This window comes from Capsicum annuum, chromosome 7 (genome assembly GCF_002878395.1).
Source record: "Capsicum annuum cultivar UCD-10X-F1 chromosome 7, UCD10Xv1.1, whole genome shotgun sequence".
In the NCBI taxonomy this organism is placed as follows: domain Eukaryota; kingdom Viridiplantae; phylum Streptophyta; class Magnoliopsida; order Solanales; family Solanaceae; genus Capsicum; species Capsicum annuum.
In genome coordinates this window covers 1,107,460-1,131,837 of record NC_061117.1, presented here as the reverse complement: position 1 = coordinate 1,131,837, position 24,378 = coordinate 1,107,460, and the positions used below count along the sequence as shown (strand labels likewise).

The window sequence follows — 24,378 nt, the reverse complement described above, 5'->3', positions numbered from 1 at the left end:
CATGGTTCAATGGACTTTTTCTACATGTGAAATATGTTTTGAGTCTCTTAGAATAAAATAACATCTCTGACTAATAAAATGAGCTTAGAAAATTACACCCAATGACCTTGGAAATAGGCAACCACCAATTAAACACATTAGCTCAATGAAATTATACTTATTAAATTCATATTTTTTGAATTTAAATAATTTATCTAGTTATATTCACTTGTAATATTTATTTGAATTCATATTTCTTGAATTTAGAATATAATATAGCCGTCTAAATTCCTCTAGAGAGTTAAATCTAGAAGAAATTAAATATCTACAAATGGTAGAGATGAGATTGCCACAAGGACTTTACCACATCTTATATCAGATATATATACATTAATATTTTTTAAAAATATATACATTAATTTCTTTTACCTTACATATAGAGAGGAAAAAGAGAGAAATTTGAGTCACAATAAATAAAATAGAAAGATGATCACTATATTTGTTTCATTATTCAGTACACAACACAGTCACAATTGAAACATTATTATTCATCTTTCTATTATTACTTAGTAAACATAGATATTAATTTAAAGAGAACTAGTTGACGAAGGATTTCCCACAAACTATTTGGTCAAAGGTTTTCTCCAGTTTGTAGAGTATGCAAAAAAAAATAAAAAAAAAATAAAAAAAAATTGTAAAACAATTTGATAACATAGATTAATTTAAGTTATATATATTGATAGTAAATGTGATATAATTTAAACTCGAAGAGAATAAAATTGTACATAGTATATATACACACAACACGATTCGATCTTTTCTAGGACCACGTTCATAACATGAGTGGTGCGAAGAAAAAAAAAGCTCTGAATTTATGAGTTGTGAACTAATTGTTGAATCATCATTATCACAATTATTAAGTTCATAGTTAAATATTTATGTATATTTAATTTTTTAATGCAAATAAAGATCCAAACAAAAATTATTGAGTTTGTCTTAATCTATAATAATACTCTCCATCCTCCATAGCTTACACCTGATAGTTGTGTCAAATCATATTAATATGCTACAATTAGGTAAAAAGTTAAGGAGGGATTAATTCATTAATTTGATATAAACATGATATTTTACGATTCTAAAGGTCACTAATTCAAGAAATGGACGACCAAATAGGACCATCTAACTATACACATTGATTTGTTAAATTTGTGTAATATATAAATAAAATATGATTTGACCGTTGTTTGATCTAGCTCATAATGCATATAAAAATCAATATTATGAATTCATTAGTATGATATAAATATGAAATTCTGCAATTTTGAAGGTCACTATTACAAGAAATGAACGTCTTCTATCCAAATCAAACAGGACCATCTATCCAGAAACACTGGTTCGTCAAATTTGTGTAATATATAGACAAGACGTAGTTTGATCCTTCTCTAAATCCAACTCATTATTCCGAAAGCTCTATAAAGTACCTAACATATGAATTTTAATTCTCATTGGAAAAACTTACACTAATTATTTATGTAAAACCATAGTAATGCATGGTATCAAGCCGCTCCTGTATCAGCCCTGTAGATGTGGGTCAGAGTTCAAACTGAATTTAGCAAAATCCCGGTAAGATGGGGCAAACCTCAGTCCTGAGTCTAGGTAAATTCCATTTGGTGGGGCAAACCTCAGCGAGGATACTGAGTCCATAAGGGGGTGTATGTAACACCCCAACATAGGATAAGGAGTCTCACATCGGCAAAACACAAGAGGGATGCTGGGTATATAAGTAGGCAAGCCTTACTTCCTAGTAACGTGTTTTAAAGCCGCGCGGGTCTAGACCTAGAGTGGACAATATCACTAGTGGATTGGGATGTTATAGGGATCGCTCGAACCTTCGTGGTTCGGGATACCCGTCGCAGTCAGGGCCTCGGCTCGGGCTGTGAAATAATGTGCCCGGATACTTCGTTCAAAAAGAAAAAAACTCTTATTTTATTTCTGTATTAAATTATATTAATATACTACAATTATGTGCTAAATGAAGGTGGAAGTATGTGATACCGTCAATTAACAATAGTTAAGAAATATTGTGCATGCAGAATAAATATTATATATTCGTTGATTTGATATAAATATCAAATATCGACGTATATGAATGACCCTATGAGCCAAGAGAAAATGACATACCTTTATATTTGAGGTTAAATCTAAAATAGTTCATTAAATATATCTTTAAGCAATTTTGATCGTTAAAAGTACTGAATATTTTTAATCTTCATTAAATATTTAACAAATTACGATTACTAGGTTTAACGGTAAATATGAAAATGATCAACAAAAATTATAATTTTTGGTATTTTTTTATAATCTATTTCTAGAGTTCGATATAACTTTCTTTTTTAAATTGGACCAAACCTAAAATGTTTGATATGTTGAAAAGGTTTATTCCTTCACGTGAAATTGGAATATTGGATGCATTTTTTTTTTTTTTTTTTTTTTTATGTATTGTACAAAAATAATTAATTGTTCACGTGAAATTACTATACGTATTTTTAATTGGTCCACTAGAAAGATATGAGACATGTCTTTTTATGTAGTTAAAAACAATTTTAATTGGTCCACTAGGAGGATATCGACATGCATGTGCAAGAATTAGAGTTGCTGCATCATGATAGTTTAAGTTATAAAAATAAATTTATTATAAAAATATAAAATGAATTTGTGTGCAATATATAGACAAATATGGACAACTCAATCTTAAACTCCACTTATAACATATAAAGTAATCTAAAGACAATTTTTTATTCTCATCAAATTTGATATTTACATCAAATCACATTAATATAATATTATATGATTAGGTGAAAGTAAATTAAATGAATAGAAATTCATGTAACAAGTTATTAGTTTGATATAATTAACATTAAATTTTGTGGCTTTGAAGGTCACTATTATAAAAAATGGACTACTCCAATCCATATCCAAATAGGACCATCTACATGAAAGCTATTCGTCAAATTTGTGAAATATTAATATATAGAAAAATCCTTTTCAAAATAAGTACATATAGATAAAACATGTCTTATTCATGTAAGAAAACACTAATTCAATTGGTCCACTAGAAAAATATTAACATTTCCACAATGTATGTCTAAGTGGGAAAACTTGATAATCCCAAAAGATGAAGGAGGTATTGGTATTAGAAGCATGAGAGATATTTGTAATTCCTTGATTGTAAAGAGATGGTGGAGGTTCAGAACTCAAACTTCTCTCTGGGCTCAATTCTTAATCAACAAGTAGTGCAAAAGATCTCATCCAATTGGAAAAGTGTCAACATCTGGGGATTCACATAATTGGAAAAGCTTGATGAAAATCAAAGAGCAAGCAGAACCTAACATTACTTGGAAAGTACAACAAGGCAATTCAAGTTTTTGGTGGGACAACTGGACAGGTATAAGGGCCTTGGCTAAGCTTTGCCAAGGCCCAGGTAAGTTCTTCCAAAACCCCCGTTAAATCTTTTATCCTGAATAATTCGTGGAACTTCAACAAGTTAAACATGTTGTTCCCAATTATATTGTGGATATCATATCCAACATAGCAATCGGTAACAACACTGAGAAGGATTATCCCATTTGGAATAATACTGAAAATGGTCTATTTGATAACTATTCTGCATGGCATCTAGTTAGAAAACAAAGACCAAAAAATAGTTTTTTAAATAATCTCTGACACAATAGGTTGCCTTCTAAAATATCCTTCTTAACTTGGAGAATGTTTAAAAAGAAACTTCCTTTCAATGACATAATTACTAGAATGAATATCAACTCACAAAATGATTATTTTTGTTATAGGAATGCACAAAGTGACATAATGCATCATGTTTTTGGATAAGGCGAAGCATCAACACAACTGTGGAGCACCCTAGGGAATCCTTTGGGCATTCAACATATAAATCAACCTACGACCCACATTTTCAAGGCATGGTGGGGCATAAAACCAATCAATGAAATTCACAAAATGATTCTGAAGATCACCCCCACAATAATATGCTGGGAGATTTGGAAGCAATGGTGTGCCTGCAAATATGGAGGGCAAAGGTACTTCCATAGGAATAAGATGTGTTATCAAGCAATTGGGAATATTAAAGTCGTTTTGAAAAGGACTCTTATTAGCTTCCATGGGAACAATAACTGGCCAGAATTTTGTCTTGAAAATGAACGTCTCAGGTTAATACAGAGGATTAGACAAGTCACATGGCAAATGCCTTCTGTCGGAACGTTAAAGATCAACTCAGATGGCAGCTACATTCATGAAAATGGGAGAGATGGAATTGGAGGACTAGTTAGGAATAGTCACGGAGATCTTCTCATGACATTCTCTATTCCTATCTATTCCAGTAGCAGCAACATGGCTGAGGCCATGGCGGCCGAGCTTGGCGTAAAACGGTGCTATCAATTCGGGCATACCAATTTTACTCTAGAACTCGACTCTATGGACTTAGTTAACATGCTCAACAACAGTGGGGTAACCAATGTGAAGCTCAAACTGATGATAGACTCTATCAACAACATCCAAAACAAAGTCCAGATGCAAGTTCGACACTGTTATAGAGAAGGAAATCAAGTAGCAGACTTCTTAGCAAAAATGGCCTCCAACTCAAACCAAACTCTCATCACTCACTCTTACAACATTCTTCCGATACAAGCTAGAGGAGCTTTCTTGCTAGATAAATGGCAACTGCCAAGCGTGAGATGTAAATATGATAGAGCTAATTTCTTTGTAAGTTAGTTTCATGTTTGTTTCATCTCCTAGAAGGTACTAGTTGATTTTGTAAGCCTTCTAGTATTTTGTGGGCATTGGTTTCACCTAGGCTTAGTGTTGTATTGAGGTCAGGTCTAACTCCCCTCTGCTCCTTTTTTGCTAATACAACACAACCCGAATCTCTGAGTTAATTTTTTTTTTCTTTTTTCTTTTTAAAAATATATATATATAGAAATAAACACTTACCACAAAAAGTATGCAGACAAAACATGTCTTATTCATGTAAGAAAACACTATTTTAATTGGTCCTCTTGATCATTAGAAGATTATGAAAATAAATTTATCAAAAAAATGTAAAATAAAACTACGTGTTGATGTATGAATATAATGTGGTTCAATTCTTTTTCGATTCACGCTCCAGTGGTATAGATAATAAAAATCGAAAGTCTTAAACTAACAAGTACCAACGTATAGTGGTAGAATAGTATCCTATTCGATGTAAGACTATCGCTTAATGGTTCAACAACTTATCGATAAGCGGTTTTTTAATGTACTAATTTTTCTTAGCTTTGTGCCAAGTTCTTTCGCACAACTCTTCCATTTATAATACCAATTTTATTGAGAGCAATTGCAGTAGGGTTATTTTCTAAGGTAAGAAGAGAATTATAATAATGAATGAGACTTTACTTTTATGATTTTAAATAGACACTTTATATAGTTGGGGGGTTAAAGATACAAATATGATAATTCTTAAGAAGTTAATAACGTCTTATATATCCAATAAGAAACTCAAGTAATTAGTCCCCACATTAATAAGTCATTAACTATAAAATTTAAATCCACTCACTAATCTTTAATCCAATAACCCCCAATACCAATATTTGGGATTGACTTATCGATTAAGGTTCGGTTCTAAACAAGGATGCTCAGATGGTGTATTTTCTATAATTGTATGCATAATTTTTAAATCGAATCGAGTTGGTCATTTTTTTTCGTTCATGTGTCAGGAAAATGATATTTTTAGTATTTAAAAACCGACTACAAAATCGACAGTCCCTCTCCTTTCTGAATTTAAAAACCGACTACAAAATCGACAGTCCCTCTCCTTTCTGACAATTCATTTTTGCTCGAATTTTTGACCTATTTTTAGTAGTGATACATACCATAATAATATTGGATACTCTATAACATATTAAGTGGAATTTCACAAGTGAGATTTGGGAATAAAATCTTACCCCACCGGGTATATATACTAAACTAATATTCTTTACCATGATTAAGCAATTAAATTAAGTAAAATACATGTTTATTTATCATGATTAAGTAACATAAACTCTAAATTCATACACATAACATGCATGTACAGTTGGTGCATACACTAGTGCATGTAAGTTTTAACTACATCTAGGAGGATTAAACTGTAAGCAAGCAGACCTTATCACTACCTTGGAGAGGTAAAGAAAGAAAAAGGAAAAGAAAAGAAAACCTTTTAAATATTCTTGTAAAGCTCTCCTCCATTGCTTCATCAATCTCCAAACACACACACACACAAAACATGAATAACCTTCCTTCTTTCTCATTTTGCTAGTTATAATAATTTCTCATCATGTTCATTCCTTTTCAGGTCATGAGATTTGTGCTTGAATGACCACTAACTTTCTGTATCCAATTGAATAATGCAGCACAACCAAGCAGGTGTACAAAATCAATTCTGTAAAGATTTTTGCAGATTACAACGAATGTGGACAATCAACTAATAACATTTTTGCCGTTGAGGACGGAACTATGGATTCATGAGTGGCGCGTGATTGGAGTATGTGAAGGAACAACAACAACATGCTCAAAAAGGGAAATTTGCTCAATTACTTGAAAACAAGCGGCATTATTGCTTGTGATAGCTTGAATTTATTGTTGAGGCTATTCAAAAAGTGTTTGTTATAAATTCTCGCTGCCCTATTCGCTCTCCTCCCCTCCTCGTCGCCCTGTTTGCTCTGCTCCCCTTCCTCATTCTCTCCTATTCGCTCTCTTCCCCTCCTCGTCACCCTGTTTGCTCTGCTCCCCTTCCTCGTTCTCTCCTATTCGCTCTCCTCTCCACTTCGCTCTCCCCTCGTCTTCCTGCTCGTTGTCCACCTCCACCTTCGCCTCCGCCTAGTTCTCCTCCGCCTCCGTGTTTATTCCAATTGATTCAATAAACAGAATTCATGTTTAGTTGAGTGAGGTTAATTAACTCATCGGTAGCATTTTCGATGAACTTTTGTTCGGAAATCAATTAGCGACGAGCCATAATATTCGTTTCATTTTGTGTTTTAGCTTGAACTAGTACAAATTTTAAGAGAAATAAAAATAACTTCTGAATCTTGTTATATAAAAATAAAGACGTGTATAATACATTAAAATACGCCTTGAATCTTATGAACTAGCTAAATATAGAAACTAACATTTTTATTTTTTTTTGATATTTAATGAGTATAGAATTAAGCTTTTCATTAAGGAAAATAATTGTTATTTTTTGTAGAACAAACTAATAATTAGGAAATAGTGCAAAACAAAATGAAGTACATCTAAATTATTAAATTATATTTATGAGATCTCACTATAATAAGGAAACAAATATACATGTCAAGATTAAATTATTTGATCTAGTGCAAGCATCAAATACAAATGATTATTGTCAGATTAATTAGTACAAAAATTAATTATATATAATGAATGTATGCATATATTTTTTACACTATCAGTGATTTTAACTTTGTGTACATTCTTTTTTGTAGGATAATAAGGGAAGAAACAAATGGGATATATCCTACGTTCGAACAATCATGGGTTAAATATGCATTCAACGTCTGAGATTAATCTTTTGTTTCGAATAAATAAATAAATTAATAAATAAAATGAGAGAATGGAAAATATCGGAGCAGATAATGTGTAAAAACAATGCAACGTTTGATTTTATTCTCTCATTTCGATTGATTTGCAATGTTTGTACGTGTTATTGTAACATCTGATAATGTACCCCACGGCTTGTATGTGATAAGTGATTTTCAAGTACTTTCTTCTCCAATTGCCAATAATTATTCGTAAATCATGAAATTACAATAATGTCATTTGTTAAGCATTTGTGTTGTCACTTTCACTTTTGAATGGGTTTCGTTTGAGTGGGTTTTCAAAATAATCAAATTTTAAATTTTAAAAAGAAAAAAAATATAAGGAGGTCATGGAATTGGATTAACCAACATGTTTTTTCTCTCTAATAATACAGTATTAATTCAGCTAGTTCTTTTATAAGCAATGAATTATTTGACTAAATGTGATTTTGGAGATCCTACAGAAGAAATGAACATAAAATATTTGAATGATAAAATTGAAATGACCTACTTTAGTTAAGTTCGCTATGAAATGAAATCTAATATTTTGATCCTATATAATTGGATCATTTTTGATAATGCAAATACATAGTGAGCTGTATTATGTAATGCAACATTATTAATTGAATTTTTGCATTTTTGTGTAATTTTTCCAATAATTATTCTTTAGAGTAAACTAAAGTACTTGTCATAGCACTTGAGTCTTGACAAGACATTAAAAAGATTAAATTTTACTAGTGAATAATAAATGTACAAATATTCTATAAATAACACTTGAATCTTGATCACTCTATCTTTATTTTGAACAACAATAAGAATGAGATATAGCTATCTTAAGTCTTAACCCTGTTCTTGAGGCGTTATCTTTCTTTTATTAGAGTGTTAGAGTGGCTGAAAATGCCACATTCGTTGGAGAATGAATCGATCGCTGTTGAGTTATAAGGTCCAGATGTCATATCTTTACACTTATCGTTGCATCAAGGTGAATGGGGTTGGAATTCTCTCCACATACGACTCCCCCTTGACGAGAAAAATAAGATTGGAGAGATGAATTGTTCTATCGATCCTGACTCCTACGATAAAATATCTCTTCCTTTTTCAAATATTTTTACGAATACACTTTTTTGATGTCGAAGTGCGTGTTTTTGAAACTGTCATTTATAAATTATAAAATTACTTATTGTTATAGCTAGATGTGAAAGACATTTATTGTTCGAAACAAATTCTTTTTCCTAACATTTATTTTTGAGCTAAAAGTGTCCTCCACAAATATTATTGAGATAAGCAAAAGATATGCATGTGAAAATTGCATAATATTGGAAATAAGAAAATAAGGCTGATATGTGTTTTTTCATGTTTTTCTATTCCATAAAACATTCATAATCGTAAAAAAAAAAAAGGGGTTCTCTATTGACTGGTATCTTTATTTCACAATTTCGCATTCTTTTTGATTGATAAAACCTATACCTATATAATTTGCTAATCGGCTATTCTGTAGAAATGAAGAAATGAGATTAGTTAAATTTAATAAAAGCAAAAAAGAAAATAAAGAATTCAAAAGATATTCAATTTCTATTTATGGCTCCACATTTCACTTACATGCAATAAAATACGCAGTCTTATTTTGCTTTTCTGCCAAAGGCTATTTTTAAGGCTTGAACCCTGGTCACATCGCAATAACTTTACCGATTACTCCAAAGCTCCCTTCATTATGCCATCGAGAAGGTGACCACGCCAAGAGAATTTGGTACATCATTGCTGGTCAACTAGGCATCACATATAGAAATCTTCCCCACAAGCTCATTCTCCTCAACTGGTGAAAGCTTAAAGCTACCCGTAGACATTGAATTTTTTTGGACTCTACAAAAAAGTTCAATTTTTATTAGAGTTCTAGTGGCTACTGTACCTAAATTAAGCCTGTCAAACGGGCTGGGCTGACCCGACCCAGCCTGGCCAAACCCGGTCCACTTACAAAAATAGGCTCGGTTTGACCCGACCCGATCAGCCCAAAGGCTGTAGGGTACTGGATTCCGGGATGATTTATTTTTTTGGTTGGACCCGATTCACCCGGCCCGGACCAAGCCCAGTTAGGGCTAGCCGGTTAACCAGGATGCCCCGACATGGCTAAGGTTTTTTTTTTTTTTTTTTTTTTTTTTTTTAAATTTGGATTTAATTATAACTTAGTTTTAAAATATTATTAATTTACTATCAAGTATTATTAATTTATATATGTGTATATATATCTTTTATAGACGTATATATTTAACGTATATATGTATTTTATAAATTAATATATAACTATATATATAATTATATATTGTAGTATATATATATATTGTAGTATATTTTATTTAAAGTAATACAAATATATTGAATTGTGCGTATATATGTGTATATATCTTCTATAGACGTATATATTTAACGTATACATGTGTATATATTTTATAAATTAGTATATAACGATATATATATATATATTGTAGTATATTTTATTTAAAGTAGTACAAATATATTGAATGGTGCGTATATATGTGTATATATCTTCTATAGACGTATATATTTAATGTATACACGTGTATATGTTTTATAAATTAGTATATAACTATATATATATATATATATATTGTAGTATATATATATTGTAGTATATTTTATTTAAAGTAGTACAAATATATTGAATGGTGCGTATATATGTGTATATATCTTCTATAGACGTATATATTTAATGTATACATGTGTATATATTTTATAAATTAGTATACAAGTATATATATATATATTTTAGTATAGTTTATTTAAACTAGTACATATATATTGAATGGTGCGTATATATGTGTATATATCTTCTATAGACGTATATATTTAACGTATACATGTGTATATGTTTTATAAATTAGTATATAACTATATATATATATTGTAGTATATATATATTGTAGTATATTTTATTTAAATTAGTACATATATATTGAATAGTGTGTATATATGTGTATATATCTTCTATAGACGTATATATTTTATGTATACATGTGTATATGTTTTATAAATTAGTATATAACTATGTATATTGTAGTATATATATATATATATATATATATTGTAGTATATTTTATTTAAAGTAGTACAAATATATTGAATGGCGCGTATATTTGTGTATATATCTTCTATAGACGTGTATATTTAATGTATACATGTGTATATATTTTATAAATTAGTATATAACTATATATATATTGTAGTATATGTTTTATTTAAAGTAGTACATATATACTGAATGGTGCGTGTATATGTGTATGTATCTTCTATAGACGTATATATTTAATGTATTCATGTGTATATATTTTATAAATTAGTATATAACTATATAACTATATAAATATAAATATATACATATATATATATATATATATATATATATATTATAGCATATGTTTTACTTAAAGTAGTACATATATATTGAATGGTGCGTATATTTGTGTATTTATCTTCTATAGACGTGTATATTTAATGTATGATGTGTATATGTTTTATAAATTAGTATATAACTATATATATTGTAGTGTATATGTGTATATATCTTCTATAGACGTATATATTTAATATATGCATGTGTATATGTTGTATGAATTAGTATATAGCTATATATATATTGTACTATATATATATATATTGTTGTATATGTTTTACTTAAAGTAGTACATATATATTGAATGATGCATATATATGTGTATAAATCTTCTAAAGACGTATATATTTAACGTATACATTTGGATATGTTTTATAAATTAGTATATAACTATATATATATATTGTAGATTTGTAGTATATTTTTTATTTAAAGTAGTACATATATAATATATTGAATGGTGGTATATATGTGTATATATTTTCTAAAGTAGTATATATTTAACGTATACATGTGTATGTGTTTTATAAATTAGTATATAACTATATACATATATATATATATATTGTAGTTTATGTTTTATTAAAAGTAGTACATATATATTGAATGGTGTGTATATATGCGTATATATCTTCTATAAACTTATATATTTAACGTATAAATGTGTATATATTTTATAAATTAGTATATAACTATATATATATATATATATATATTATAGTTTATATATATATTGTACTATTGTAGTATATGTTTTATTTAAAGTAGTACGTATAGTCGCATATATTGAATGGTAATTGTGTATATATTTTTTAAAAAATATATAGTGTATATTGGAGTGTATATAATTATAGTATATATAGTGTATATTGAATTTTCTTTTTTGTTTTTAAACGGGTTTGACCAGTTTTTTAACCGGGTTGGCTTAAGTGGGCCGGGTCAGGACTGTTTTTAAAATTTTTACTGTTGAACCCGGACCCGGCCCACTTAACCCCAACCCGGCCTGGCCCACCAACCCGGCTAACTTTCACGGGCCGGTTTCGGGTTGGCTCGAACCGGCCCACTTAACAACCTTAACCTAAAATCCTAAATTACGCCCTTTAAAAGGCATCTTCAAATATCTCTTATATAATTCCATAAACTCATGGAATATCTTCTTATAATCAAATACATCAAGAAGATTCACAAATTCTTCCTTTTCATGGAGATCAAATTCAAAATTCCTACGTTTTCATGGAGATCAAATTCAAAATTCTACGCCACTAACAAGCCTCAAATTATGGAGAAAATCAAGGGAGGAATAGATTGGGAAGCTACTATTCCTATTGTTGTGTTTGATGCAAAGACCCTTCCACCCATCATGTATTGGGAACTATGGAAAGGCCAGGTGTAGTAGTAGCAAACATGAAACCATCAAACCCTTTGTATTGTTCCCTAAAACTGACATTCTTAACACTATATATCATGCAGATCACCAAAAATAAAAAAAAATAAAAAAATTCCGCAGTGCAAGGCCGGGGGGTCTCGGAGGGACTTTTAGCTTTGGCATCCAGGTAGGCTAGGCTTATTCTGTCCCTAGATTGAGTTTATTTATGGTGATTGTGTGCTATTATGCTAGTTTTGGATAGGTAGTTGTAACCTGCTGGGTATCGTTTGAAATATTTCATGCTTAGTTATATGTTTAGGGCTCCGTTCTGCTAAATTTCGATCCCGTTTATCCCTTAGTATAGTGTAATGTTTATGAATTTAGGGCGTGGTATTAAGCCGGGAAACCTTGGATTCATATATCCCTTTTTAACGAAGTTATGTGAATGTTTATTTAAATGTATTTCAATTACGGTTCAGGATCAGCATATACTTTGTTTCTGTCATTTATTGAGATTTTTGTCACCACTTTAATATCAGTTACGGTATGATTTGAATTTTAATTTTACAGTTGAGTATGGTTACTCTTGTTCATTCTTTATCTCGAAGATGATACATGGTACAGGTAATAATGGACTACAATGGTGTGCTAACAATGACATCCTCTTAGACAAATGGAAGATTAAAACAATATTTCTTTTATTCCTTGGCATACTTGACACTTCAACAATGTCGTGGGAAGATTAAAATTAAACCAAACCAATAGAATTTATCATGGTTAAGTGATTTAACGAGGTAAAATAATAGATGTTAACTAACTGTGATTAAGTAAAATGAACTCTTAACCCCAAACACATAATGTGCGTGTATTGACTTGTCGTATACACTTGGTGTAGGTAAGTTTTACCCATGTTTCCTCATTTTTATGCATGCTTTCCCAATAGCAATGTATTTTCAATATATACATATATATATATATATATATATATAGTTTGAAAGACTTGTTGAAATTGATTTGCTATGATATATAGTTTGAAAGGCTTGTTGAAATTGATTCGCTAAAGATATGTTGAGTACTATAAAATATAAATAACATGAAAAGATGATTATTTTATTTGCTTCATTATTCAGTACACATCACAATCACAATCACAACTGAAATATTATTCATCTTTCTATTACACATTAAACTTTATTCCAAAGCTTGACATAGATATATTATATTAAACTAGTTGGGTTGAAGCTTTTCTCCAGTTGTTTGAAGAGCCTACACAAAAATAAAAAAGGAAATTACCATAGTTTAGTCTAATATATATCTGGAAAGTAGATCAAAACCTACGTGGAAGATTTTAAATTAATTTTCAAATATAAAATGAAACCTTTATAATTTACAAGTTACTCATATTATTGTATTCTATTTTAGGTTATTGGTCTAATTTATAATGGTACATAATAAACTCTTGTATATTCATCCTTTATATATAATTCGAGAAGAGCACATACCTGGAGAGCCGGAGTTAAAGGACGAGGAACAATAATATTTTGAATACGACAATTTTTGTTCTTGACAACAGTAGATGGACAATTCTCAAAATTATTTGCATTTTTGTCGTAGCAAAATGTAATTTCATTTAAAAAAGCAGGTTTAGATCCCCCATTTTCTTTGCAAGTGAAGAACACATCTTTGTTGTTGGATACTTGTTTGAATGACGCCAAGATTTCATCTTTTTGGTAAATAGCAGTGTCACAAGGGACAATTCCATCTGATTCTATTAAGTGTTTTTGTAATAAATCTCCAATTTTATTAGACAATTCTATAGCTTTGTTGAAATAGTTTGTTGGATCTTGATCAAAAACTTGGTTGAAGCATCCATATGTTCTCCAAGCATCCTTCCATATGTCTGTGTTTTCTTTTTTATTTTGGAGAGATGGCCAAAATTTGTCAAGCTTTGTAACCAGTTCATTAGTAAACTGTCACGCACAAAAAAATTGATTTGCTTAGAATATCATCAATAACAGTACATATAATATACATATATGTGGTGTCTGATATCTACATAGGATCCAATTAATTCATATTATATCCACCTAAAACTTGTTAAAGGGGGAAAGGACATATTCTGTCAGAATTTTTTTCATGTCCAAAGCTCGATAACTCAAGATTAAAGAACAAGAAATTTATGAACATTTAGTTAAGTAAATATACAACAACAACATATTCAATGAAATTACACAAGTAAGGTTAGAGGAGTTTAAGGTATACACACACAAGGTCAGAGGAGTTTAAGGTATACACACACCTTATCAATACCTCGAAAAAATAGAAAGGTTTTTTCTGAAAGGTTCTCAATTCAACTGAATAATTAGATACTATAATTGTTACTAATAATAATTATTTTTTTTTTAAAAAACATACCAGTTTGGTCCAATCAGGTTTATTTTTGCAAGTAGGTTTGACTTCATTTCCATTGGAATCTGTTCCCAAAAATTTAGCCAAAGTGAATTTTAGAGGACGTTTACTTTTGCAATTTAGGCTTTGAGCTTTACAGTAAGTTTCTGGCCATCTATAAACAAATTGTGTTTGTGTTATAGTTTGTGAACAAACAGAAATGAAAAATAGTGAGAGAGTGAGAAGCAAAAGAGAAATTAAGTTCTTCATCTTCATATATCTTGGTAAATAATAGTATGATAATAAAGAGAATTTATAGATTGTTTATAATGAGGTTTTGCTTCAATTTGTGGCTTTTAAAATCTTTTTTTTTTGGAAGTTTACTTGGAAATTAAAGGTGGTTCGATGTTGCTTGGACTTTTAAAAAATGTAGATGGGTGCATATTGAATTCTCCAAAAATAGTGTATTTTTGAAGAATTCGATACCAGTGCGTAGTGGCGGAGCCAAGATTTTCATTGACGGGGTTCAAAAATAAATATTCGAATTAAATGAAGGAGGTTCAACATCTACTATATATGCATAAAAAATATTTTTAACTACGTAAAAATAGTATAATTTTTCATCAAACGGTCGAGCAAAGATAGCTCCTCCACTGCAAGTGCAGAAATATTTTTAAAGAATCCGAACAACTTAGTCGTAGCCAGCGTAGGAACAATGGCAAGAATTTCGTTATGTGATAAGAAGATGAGTATAATTAAGTTACAAATATGTTAGGTAAGATTATGTATAATTTACGTAATATGGTCCAGCCCTTTTCTGAATCTCGCACTATAAACCCGATATTATTCTAGCTATATTTTTAATATAGTAAAGAAATAGCAGCAGACAAGTACTACTGTAGTAGAAACTTACTGAGTTTATGAATAAAATATTTTTTCTCCAAATAATTAATATAAAAGCTTTTATGATCTTGATTGAGAATTTCATAATTTTAACTGTCGAAAACAATAATAACATATCAATTATATTTTCATAAAATGACTTCTGGGAATGGTGAGTGTACGCAGAGTACCACTACCTCGAAGGTGAGGTATAAAGGTTGTTTCTAATAGTCATCCAACTCAAAGAAATAAAACAGTTCATAAAAGACATAGTATAAGAACAATAGGTATTAACACAATAATAATAATAATAATAATAATAAAACTACCACAAAGTAATACTCTAATTGATCTATCTGAAACAAGTCAGGGGTGGCTTAAGGATAATGCTAGTAAAACGTCTGCTTTAGGCCCCCAAAAAACTTAATATGAATTTTATGATTTTAATTTCACTTCAAATAGTATTAAAGTTTGAAAAATATAAAAGATATAACATTTAAATTAATAAAAAAAAGAAAGAAGAACTATCTATTGTTTATTAAAAATATTTTAGAATTTTTTATCGAATCTTGATATTAATAAAGTTTTTACAATAATATTCAAGGTAATGTATTACAAACAAATGACTAATATCTTATTAATTAAAATTAGTCCTTATTTTTATAAATAATAATATTACTATGTTCTAAGAATACTACACTAAAAAAAGTAGTACGTAAGAATAAAAAAATAACTCTAAATTATTGATAATATTTTTATTACGTGCATATATTTAAGGCCTCGTATTAAAATTTGATTTTGTGCTACTAATTTTATTGAAATGGCCTTGAAACAAATGAATCAACAATTAGGAGGTGTTGGTGTCAAGTGTAATGATAGTCGGAGACAAATATTTTAGCAAAATTAGATGTTGAAGATAAAGTGTATGAACGGTACGTATTGAGAGATAAATTTTTCGATGTATTGAGAGATAAGTTTTTCGATAAAGGGTAGGTTGATTGTTTACCTTAATATCTTTTCAAAGAAAAAAATTATATAATATATAAGTAATCTACTCAAAATTATACTATTCATTTAAAAAATAATTATGATCCAGAGTTCATGATAAAAATACTGTCCTATTTTTATGGGACCACACCATAAGATAAGTTTTTCGATAAAAGGGTAGGTTGATTGTTTTGTCCTTATATCTTTTGAAATGAAATTTTTTTTGATTTGTTTGAAGTGCTTGTCATTCACGTGAAAATGAATTTATCTTTTGGTGTACAATTATTAATTGCTTTCTTAATTTTCTCTATGAAAAAACGTGTTATTATTTAATCATGTAAGAAAACAAAAGTTCAATTGATTCACTAGGACTAGGAAGATATTGAAGTATATGTTAAGGATAAGAGTTGTCTTTGTTTTGATCAAAAAATTACTAAATTTAAGTTGTAAAATGATTTTTTTTTTGCAAAAATACAAAATAAAATCATGTGCGGTACATAGAGATAACGTGGTCTAATTGTCATGATTCGAGTCGGGCCCTGATCATAACGAGCATCCCGAACCATGAAGACCCGATCGCTCTTCTATATTTGATAATCATGCACAATATTCATATAATATAAGAAAATTTGCAGAAAACTACACATGACAGAACCATGGTAAATCTCATAAACTTGAACAATTTGAAAAGGAAATTCTGGATATTTTAAACATGTGACAACCGTCTGCAAAATCTCTAACATTATAATATCCATCATAAATCTGAAAAAAAAACTGGGACAAGACCCCCAGTCAGACTATAAACCAAATAAATGATAATATTATATAAACCTGACCTTCCGGACTAGGGGAGAGCCACCAACTGCAATTCTCAGATATACCGATCTACTGCTTAGTGGGACCCTGAGACTGTGCCTCAGATCCTGAAATATAGGGGGTCAATATAATTGTACTGGTACGCAGAGCAATCCAAAATAATATATTTATATATAACATAAGTGAGAACAATTCATAAAACATTTTACACATATTATATATGAAAACACATGGGCACACTTTAAAGACTTTGAAACATTTCTTTGAAAACTACGACTCACTCTTTATCTTACTTCTGAGTTAGGTGGTACACCCTACATATCTGAAAGTATCCCACGGGCTATATGGGATCCGCCCTTAACTCGGAGGCCAAAACTCCAATCCAAGTTTGCCGCAAGGGTTGGAGTATCTGGATTTGATACGCCACAGGGCACTAGGCCATTGTATAATTCCTCTTTGGGGACATAATAAACCCGTATCTGCAAAACATGATTCCGAAAAATAAATTGTATGACTCATGCCTACTTCGGGTAACCACCTAACTCTCTTTAAGCCTATTTTTAACTCTTTAAGTCATGCATTCTATGAAATCAAAATCTGAAAATCTTACTCTGGTATGACATTCATCTGATTGGTGTCGTCATACCAAGACTTGCAAGTCATATCTCAAAGCCATAAAATATCAAGTTACAACTTTTTCAAACAAAATAATGTTTAGACCACCAAATCAATTAAACAATGCAAGAGAGTTCTTATTTTTAAAACACGTTTCAAACTATGCAGAGATTCTCCCTTTTCAACATTTCATCAAACATGTGGTAGTCAAGTATTTTGTGAAAAACCATGCAACTCGTTAAAATCATCACTTCTCCTTTATATAAATAAGAAACCAACCCCCTCTCCTCAGTTCATAACAAAAGACAAGTCTGTTAGAGCATGCAGAGTTTGATGATAGACATGAGAATGAAACATATGGTAAAAGCTGTTCCATCCAACTGAACCAAGGTCAGCTGCAGATAAGTTATTGATATGATAACCTAGCGTATAAACAAAAGTGGATAACATTTATCACATTAGAAGTTGAGTTGAAAAAGAAGACTTGAAGAAGTTGAGTTGAAAAAAAAGAAGTGCAGAAGTTGAGTTGAACAAGAAGTCCTGAAGAAAGAGAAAAAAGGAATCCTATTAAAGAAGAAGAGTGGGGCGACAACAAGTAGCAGAAAACTATATGGAGTCCTATTGAATATAGAAGTTGATATCAATTGAAGGACTCCATGATGTGGGTACTTAAATACAAGAAGTGAATTCAAAATCACCAACTCAAGCACTGAAAAGTATATCAACAATCAGCATTTTAGTTCTCATACTTGAAGAAGAACCTGATCTCTTACTTATCAAATTGTAGAATTTGTATAGTGAGTAGGTTATTTGAGTTGTAATGAGTCAATGTTTTAGTCTCAGTGATCTATAAACTGAGTTAGGAATTGTGTCTTCAAGTTTGGGAACTCAAAGACTTGGAAACACTTATCTTGGTAAGATTTGTGTTTTTGTAGTGATAGGAGTTAGAAATTTTAAGTCCAAGTTAACAAGAAGTCTTGTAATTCTGTTGATTGTTGAGGCTCAAGTATTATAGTGAAGTTGGGTTAAATCCTATAGATACACAGGTCATGATTTTTTACACCTTTCTTAAGCCAGGTGTTTTCCACGTAAAAATACTGTGTTCAGTATTTACTTCTGTGAACCACGTTTACTTACTTGTTCCATAGATAGGCAATTAGTAGGGCTTGTACTATAACAAGTGGTATCAAAGCGAGGTTGTCTTAAATAAGGCTAGTACCTAAGAAAAGATCAATATGATGAATTCTGCACCTCCTACTGGTCACAGTGAAGGTCAGTCAGCTACTAGACCTCCACTTTTTGATGGCTCTCATTTTATCTAGTGGAAAGCAAGGATGGAGATGTTTATTCAAGGGGAAGATTATGAATTATGGGGTAGAATTACTGATGGTCCCACTATACCAATGAAGACGGTTGATGGTGAACAAGTTAAGAAAGTAAGGAATGAATTTACTCTTGATGACTTGTTGGCTTTGAAGAAAAATGCAAAGGCCAAGAACATCTTGGTCTGTGGACTAGGACCTGCTGAATACAACAGGGTATCCACCTGCACTACTGCTAAGCAAATTTGGGACGCACTGGTAAATGCTCATGAAGGCACGTCTCAAGTAAGAAAATTCAGGATCTCTCTTCTTTTCATTGAGTATGAGGCATTCAAAATAAAGAAAAATGAAACCTTGCATAAAATGATGACAAGGCTTACCACTTTAACAAATGAGTTGAATTTCTTAGGAAAAGTCATCTCTGAGGAAGAACAAGTTGAAAAGGTTCTGAGGGTATTACCTAAATCAAAATAGAATGTCAAGGCGACTGCAATCAGAGAGGCTAATAAGGATCTTGAAGGTATGACAATAGATGAACAAGTAGGGAACCTAAGGACTTATGAAATGAAAGTTGATGGAGTCAAAGAACGAGCATCTCCTGAGAAAATCTTAGCATTGAAATCTTCTGATAGTGATGAGGAATTTGAACTTTATAAAGAGCAAGTTGCCTTCATAACTAAGAACTTCAGCAAATTCTTCAAAAAGAAGAAGGGAACAGGTACTAAGAAATATTTCAATGACAATCCAAATGGGTGCTACAAATGTGGTAAAACTGATCATCAGATTAGGGACTTTCCAGTCTGGGAAATAGAATGGAAGAAGGAAAGGGCTAAAAAGAAGTTGAAGGTAAAAAGGAAGGAGGAGCATGCTATAATAACAGCTTGGGAATCTGATTCAGTTGAAGATGAAGTTGATAAAACTGCATTCATGGCCCTTGGGGATTCAGATCTGGATGAAGAAGATGAGGATTCTGAGGTAAGTATACTTGAACTCAAAGAAAAATTGAAATTGTTCTCAAAGCCAAAACTTATTTCCTTGATGAGTGCATTGATTGATGATTTCCATTAGTTAACTTCTAATAGGGATAAATTGTTCAACAGTCTAGCAAGTCTTAAATTTGATCTCATCGATTTAAAGGCTTGCTCAAATACAGATACAGTTGACAAGGAAAATTGCAGTCTCAAGAAATAGGTTGCAGAACTTGAGATTTCAAATAACAATCTTAGGTCTGAAGTTTTCAAATTAACTCTCACTGAAAATGGGAAGAAGGCCATGAGTAAAGAACAAGAAGATGTTGAACTTGAGCTTGTTAAATACAAACAAGAATGCCATGATTTAACTAAAAAATGAATAAGTTGAGTTAGTAAATCACAAAACTAAAATTGGATCTTGAAAGGGCAAATAGATGAACAAACTCCTCTAGAATTGTTCACAAATTAAGTGAAAAAAATTTCAATGAAAAGACAGGTTTGGAATTTCACAAACGTTTTGATGATCCAAAAGATTTATGTTACATTTGTGGAAACCTTATACATTCCACCACTGAATATCCAGTAGCTACAAAAAGCAGATTAAACAGTCAAAATCTGGCTAACAGATCTTCTCAGATCAAAAGGAATAAAACCAGTTCTGGTCAGAGAAATAGGTTGAACTACGTGTTGCCTGCATGGACTAAGAGAATTTTAATTCATCCTTTCACTCATAAAACAGGACCCAAGCTTTTCTGGGTTCCTAAGGTTAACCTTTGAATTCTTTTTGCAGGAGAAAGTGAAAGGAAGCAAAAGGCACTGGTATTTAGACAGTGCTTGCTCAAGACACATGACTGGGGATAAGAAAAAGTTACTTTTACTATCCAAAATAAATGAAGGAGAAGTTTCCTTTGGTGATGGAAAAAGAGAATCATAACTGGAATTGGAAAGATTGGCTCATTAGAGTCAAAAGCATTGGAGGATGTCTATCTTGTAGAAGGATTAAAGTATAATCTGCTGAGCATCTCACAGCTGTGTGATAAAGGTAATAAAATTGTTTTTACAGCTGCAGGAGTCAAGGTAAAAAAGATGGATACTAAAGAGGTTGTGCTCACTACAAAGAGATATAAAAATGTATACAAAGCTGACATCATGAAACAACCAGGACCTGAACTGACTTGTCTGAGTGCTATAGAAAATGATCCCCTCCTTTGGCACAGAAGACTTGGTCATGCAAGTCTGAAACAACTAAACATACTTTCATTCAAAGACATGGTATTGGGATTATCCAAGACCAAGTTCAAGGAAGAAAAGCTATGTAGTGCGTGTGTAAGAAGGGAAGCAGGTAAGATCCCCTTTTAAGTCCAATAACCATGTTAGCACAACCAAGTGCCTTGACCTGGTTCATGTAGACTTATGTGAACCCATGAAAATTTAAAGCAGAGGTGGAAAAAGGAAGAAAATGATGCTGAGGAACAGGTTGCACAACATATTTCATTGACTGAAGCTATCAAAGTTGAAGGCACTTCAATAGGGGGAACTGAAATTGAAGGCACAATGACAAGGGGAACTAAGCCACCAACTACCACAGATCAAAATATTGTCAGTGATCCTAGTGGCTCACTAGGCTTGATTCCAAAAGGGTACAAATATCAAGGATCACATCCCATGGAAAATGTTCTCACTGAACTCACCTCTGGGATTACTACAAGATATGGACTGAGAAGTATGTATGATTTCAAGTAATTCCTATCATAAATAGAGCCAAAGAAGATAACTAAAACATTGCTTGATGTTGATTCGATCATAGCTATGCAAGAAGAACTGAACCAGTTTGAAAGGAGCAAAGTATGGCACTTGGTTACACCTTACAAAGATAGATTAGTAATTGGAACTAAGTGGGTGTACAGGAACAATGTTGATTAGCATGAAACAGTCACAAGAAACAAGGCAAGGTTGGTGGTCCAAGGATATAACCAAGAGGAAGAAATCGACTTTGATGAGACTTTTTCTCTTGTAGCAAGATTGGAAGCTATAAGATTACTTGTTGCATTTGCTACCTACAAAGAGTTTATACTATATCAGATGGATGTGAAGAGTGTATTTCTGAATGGGTTTCTCAAAGAGGAGGTTTATGTCAAGCAACCCCCAGAATTAGAAAGAAAAAAGTTTCCTGATCATGTGTATAAATTGGATAAAACTTTGTATGGGCTGAAACAAGCACCTAGAGCTTGGTATGAGAGATTGTCAAAGTTTCTATTGGAGAATGGTTATTCCAGAGGTAAAATTGATAATACCCTATTCTTAAAAACCAATGGAAAGGATTTGTTAGTTGTGCAGGTATATGTGGATGACATTATATTTGGATCAACCAATATGAATATGACTCATTAATTTGCAAAACTCATGAGTAGTGAATTTGAGATGAGCATGATGGGAGAACTAAATCATTTTTTGGGTTAACAAATAAGACAATCAGTATCAGGGACAATGCTCCGCCAACAAAAGTATGTCAAAGAATTTCTCAAAAGATTTTCCATGGAAGAAGTAAAGGAGATCAGTACTCCTATTACCACTGCCACAAAGCTGGACATAGATGAAACAGGTTCAGATGTAGAGAAAAAGATGTATAGAGGTATGATAGGGTCACTCCTGTACCTCACTGCAAGCAGGCTATTGTGTTTAGTGTAGGGCTATATGCCAGGTTTCAAGCTAAGCCTAAGGAATCACATCTAAAACCAGTGAAAAGAATCTTTAGATACTTGAAAGGAACAAGTGATCTTGGATTATGGTATCCCAAAGGTAGTAACTTTTATTTGGTAGGATATTCTGACGTTGATTATGCAGGATATCTGGTGGATAGGAAAAGCACTACAGGTATGGCACACTTCTTGGGATTATGTTTAATTACCTGATCCATAAAGAAGCAAAATTCAGTTGCTTTGTCCACTGACAAGGCTGAATATATAGTTGCTGGGTCTTGCTGTGCTCATTTGTTGTGGATTAAACAACAACTTATGGATTTTGGTATAGATGTTGGTTGTGTTTCCATTTTTTGTGATAATACAAGTGCCATTAACATAGCTAAAAATCCTGTTCAACATAAAATAACCAAGCATATTAATGACATCACTTTCTTAGAGATAATATTGAAAAAGGTAATGTATCAATTATGTTTTGTTCAACTGCGGAATAAATTGCTTACATATTTACTAAGGCCTTGAGTAGAGAGCATTTTGAAAGAAACAAGTTAGCTTTGGGGATGATTAAAATTGTATAAATCTCCCCCAATGATTGATTAGAAAAGACTGTACTTAAGTGGTAGTTGATTAATTCAGTCTTACATATTTAGTTGTGTATCCTAATTCCAAGGTTTTAGAGTAAATAAACTCAACTATGTGTTGATTCTGCAGATAGGAAGAGCCATCAAAGCAAATTTTGACCACTGTTTACACAGTTCAGGTATGATTTTCACTTGTTCATGAGTGCATTAGAGAGAAACAAGTTTTTTTCTTGGTCCATTCCATTATACTTAAACCGCCAAAAATCCAAAAGTCATCTGCCTTAAAAAGCTGCCAGCCCTTTCCTATCAGTTCAGACCCATTCATCATTAGGGTTCTATCCAAATCCTTTCCTCACACGACTCAACTTCCTCAAAATCTTTATTAAATAAGCATCCTTTTTCCCTCTCCTTATTATTCCCTCTATACCTTCTTTAAAATAATACAAAAACTTTCTAACTCATCAGCCATGGATTCTTCATCATCTTCTTCATCTTCTTCACCTGAATCCGCCACAAACACTTTCACCTCCATTGTCATCCACCCAAACATCACCTTACCTCCGTTAATTCCACCTTAAATCACCCAAAAATTCTTTGATTTTTCTACGTTCAGAAACTTCCCTAATCCTTTTACATATTTTTCTCCAAATACCTCATTCCATTCTAACCCGTCAGTTTCTCCACCAATTCCACTTCAAATTATTGATCAAGATGATGAACCCATTGCAAATATCATCCCTCAAAGGT

The 24,378-nt window shown here is 31.4% G+C and overlaps 2 protein-coding genes across 3 annotated transcripts; one reads left to right on the top strand and one right to left on the bottom strand.

The window, feature by feature from the left end:
• Positions 1-3,066: 3,066 nt before the first annotated feature.
• On the top strand, positions 3,067-4,925 carry LOC107877522. Of its 2 annotated transcripts, none has more exons than XM_016724185.2 (2): positions 3,067-4,070; positions 4,200-4,925. In XM_016724185.2, exons 1-2 carry the CDS (start codon positions 3,991-3,993, stop codon positions 4,759-4,761), a joined length of 642 nt encoding a protein of 213 aa, XP_016579671.1. In that variant the 5' UTR covers positions 3,067-3,990; the 3' UTR covers positions 4,762-4,925. The 2 variants fall into 2 exon arrangements, with proteins under 2 accessions (XP_016579671.1, XP_047271026.1); XM_047415070.1 differs by having other exon boundaries at positions 3,068-3,424; positions 3,825-4,925.
• An 8,534-nt stretch (positions 4,926-13,459) lies between these two features.
• LOC107877521 (ribonuclease S-6) lies at positions 13,460-15,059 on the bottom strand. Its single transcript, XM_016724184.2, has 3 exons — positions 14,786-15,059; positions 13,873-14,340; positions 13,460-13,636 (listed from the first exon to the last, which is right to left on the bottom strand). Exons 1-3 carry the CDS (start codon positions 15,032-15,034, stop codon positions 13,598-13,600), a joined length of 756 nt encoding a protein of 251 aa, XP_016579670.2. The 5' UTR covers positions 15,035-15,059; the 3' UTR covers positions 13,460-13,597.
• Between the last annotated feature and the right edge of the window lie 9,319 nt (positions 15,060-24,378).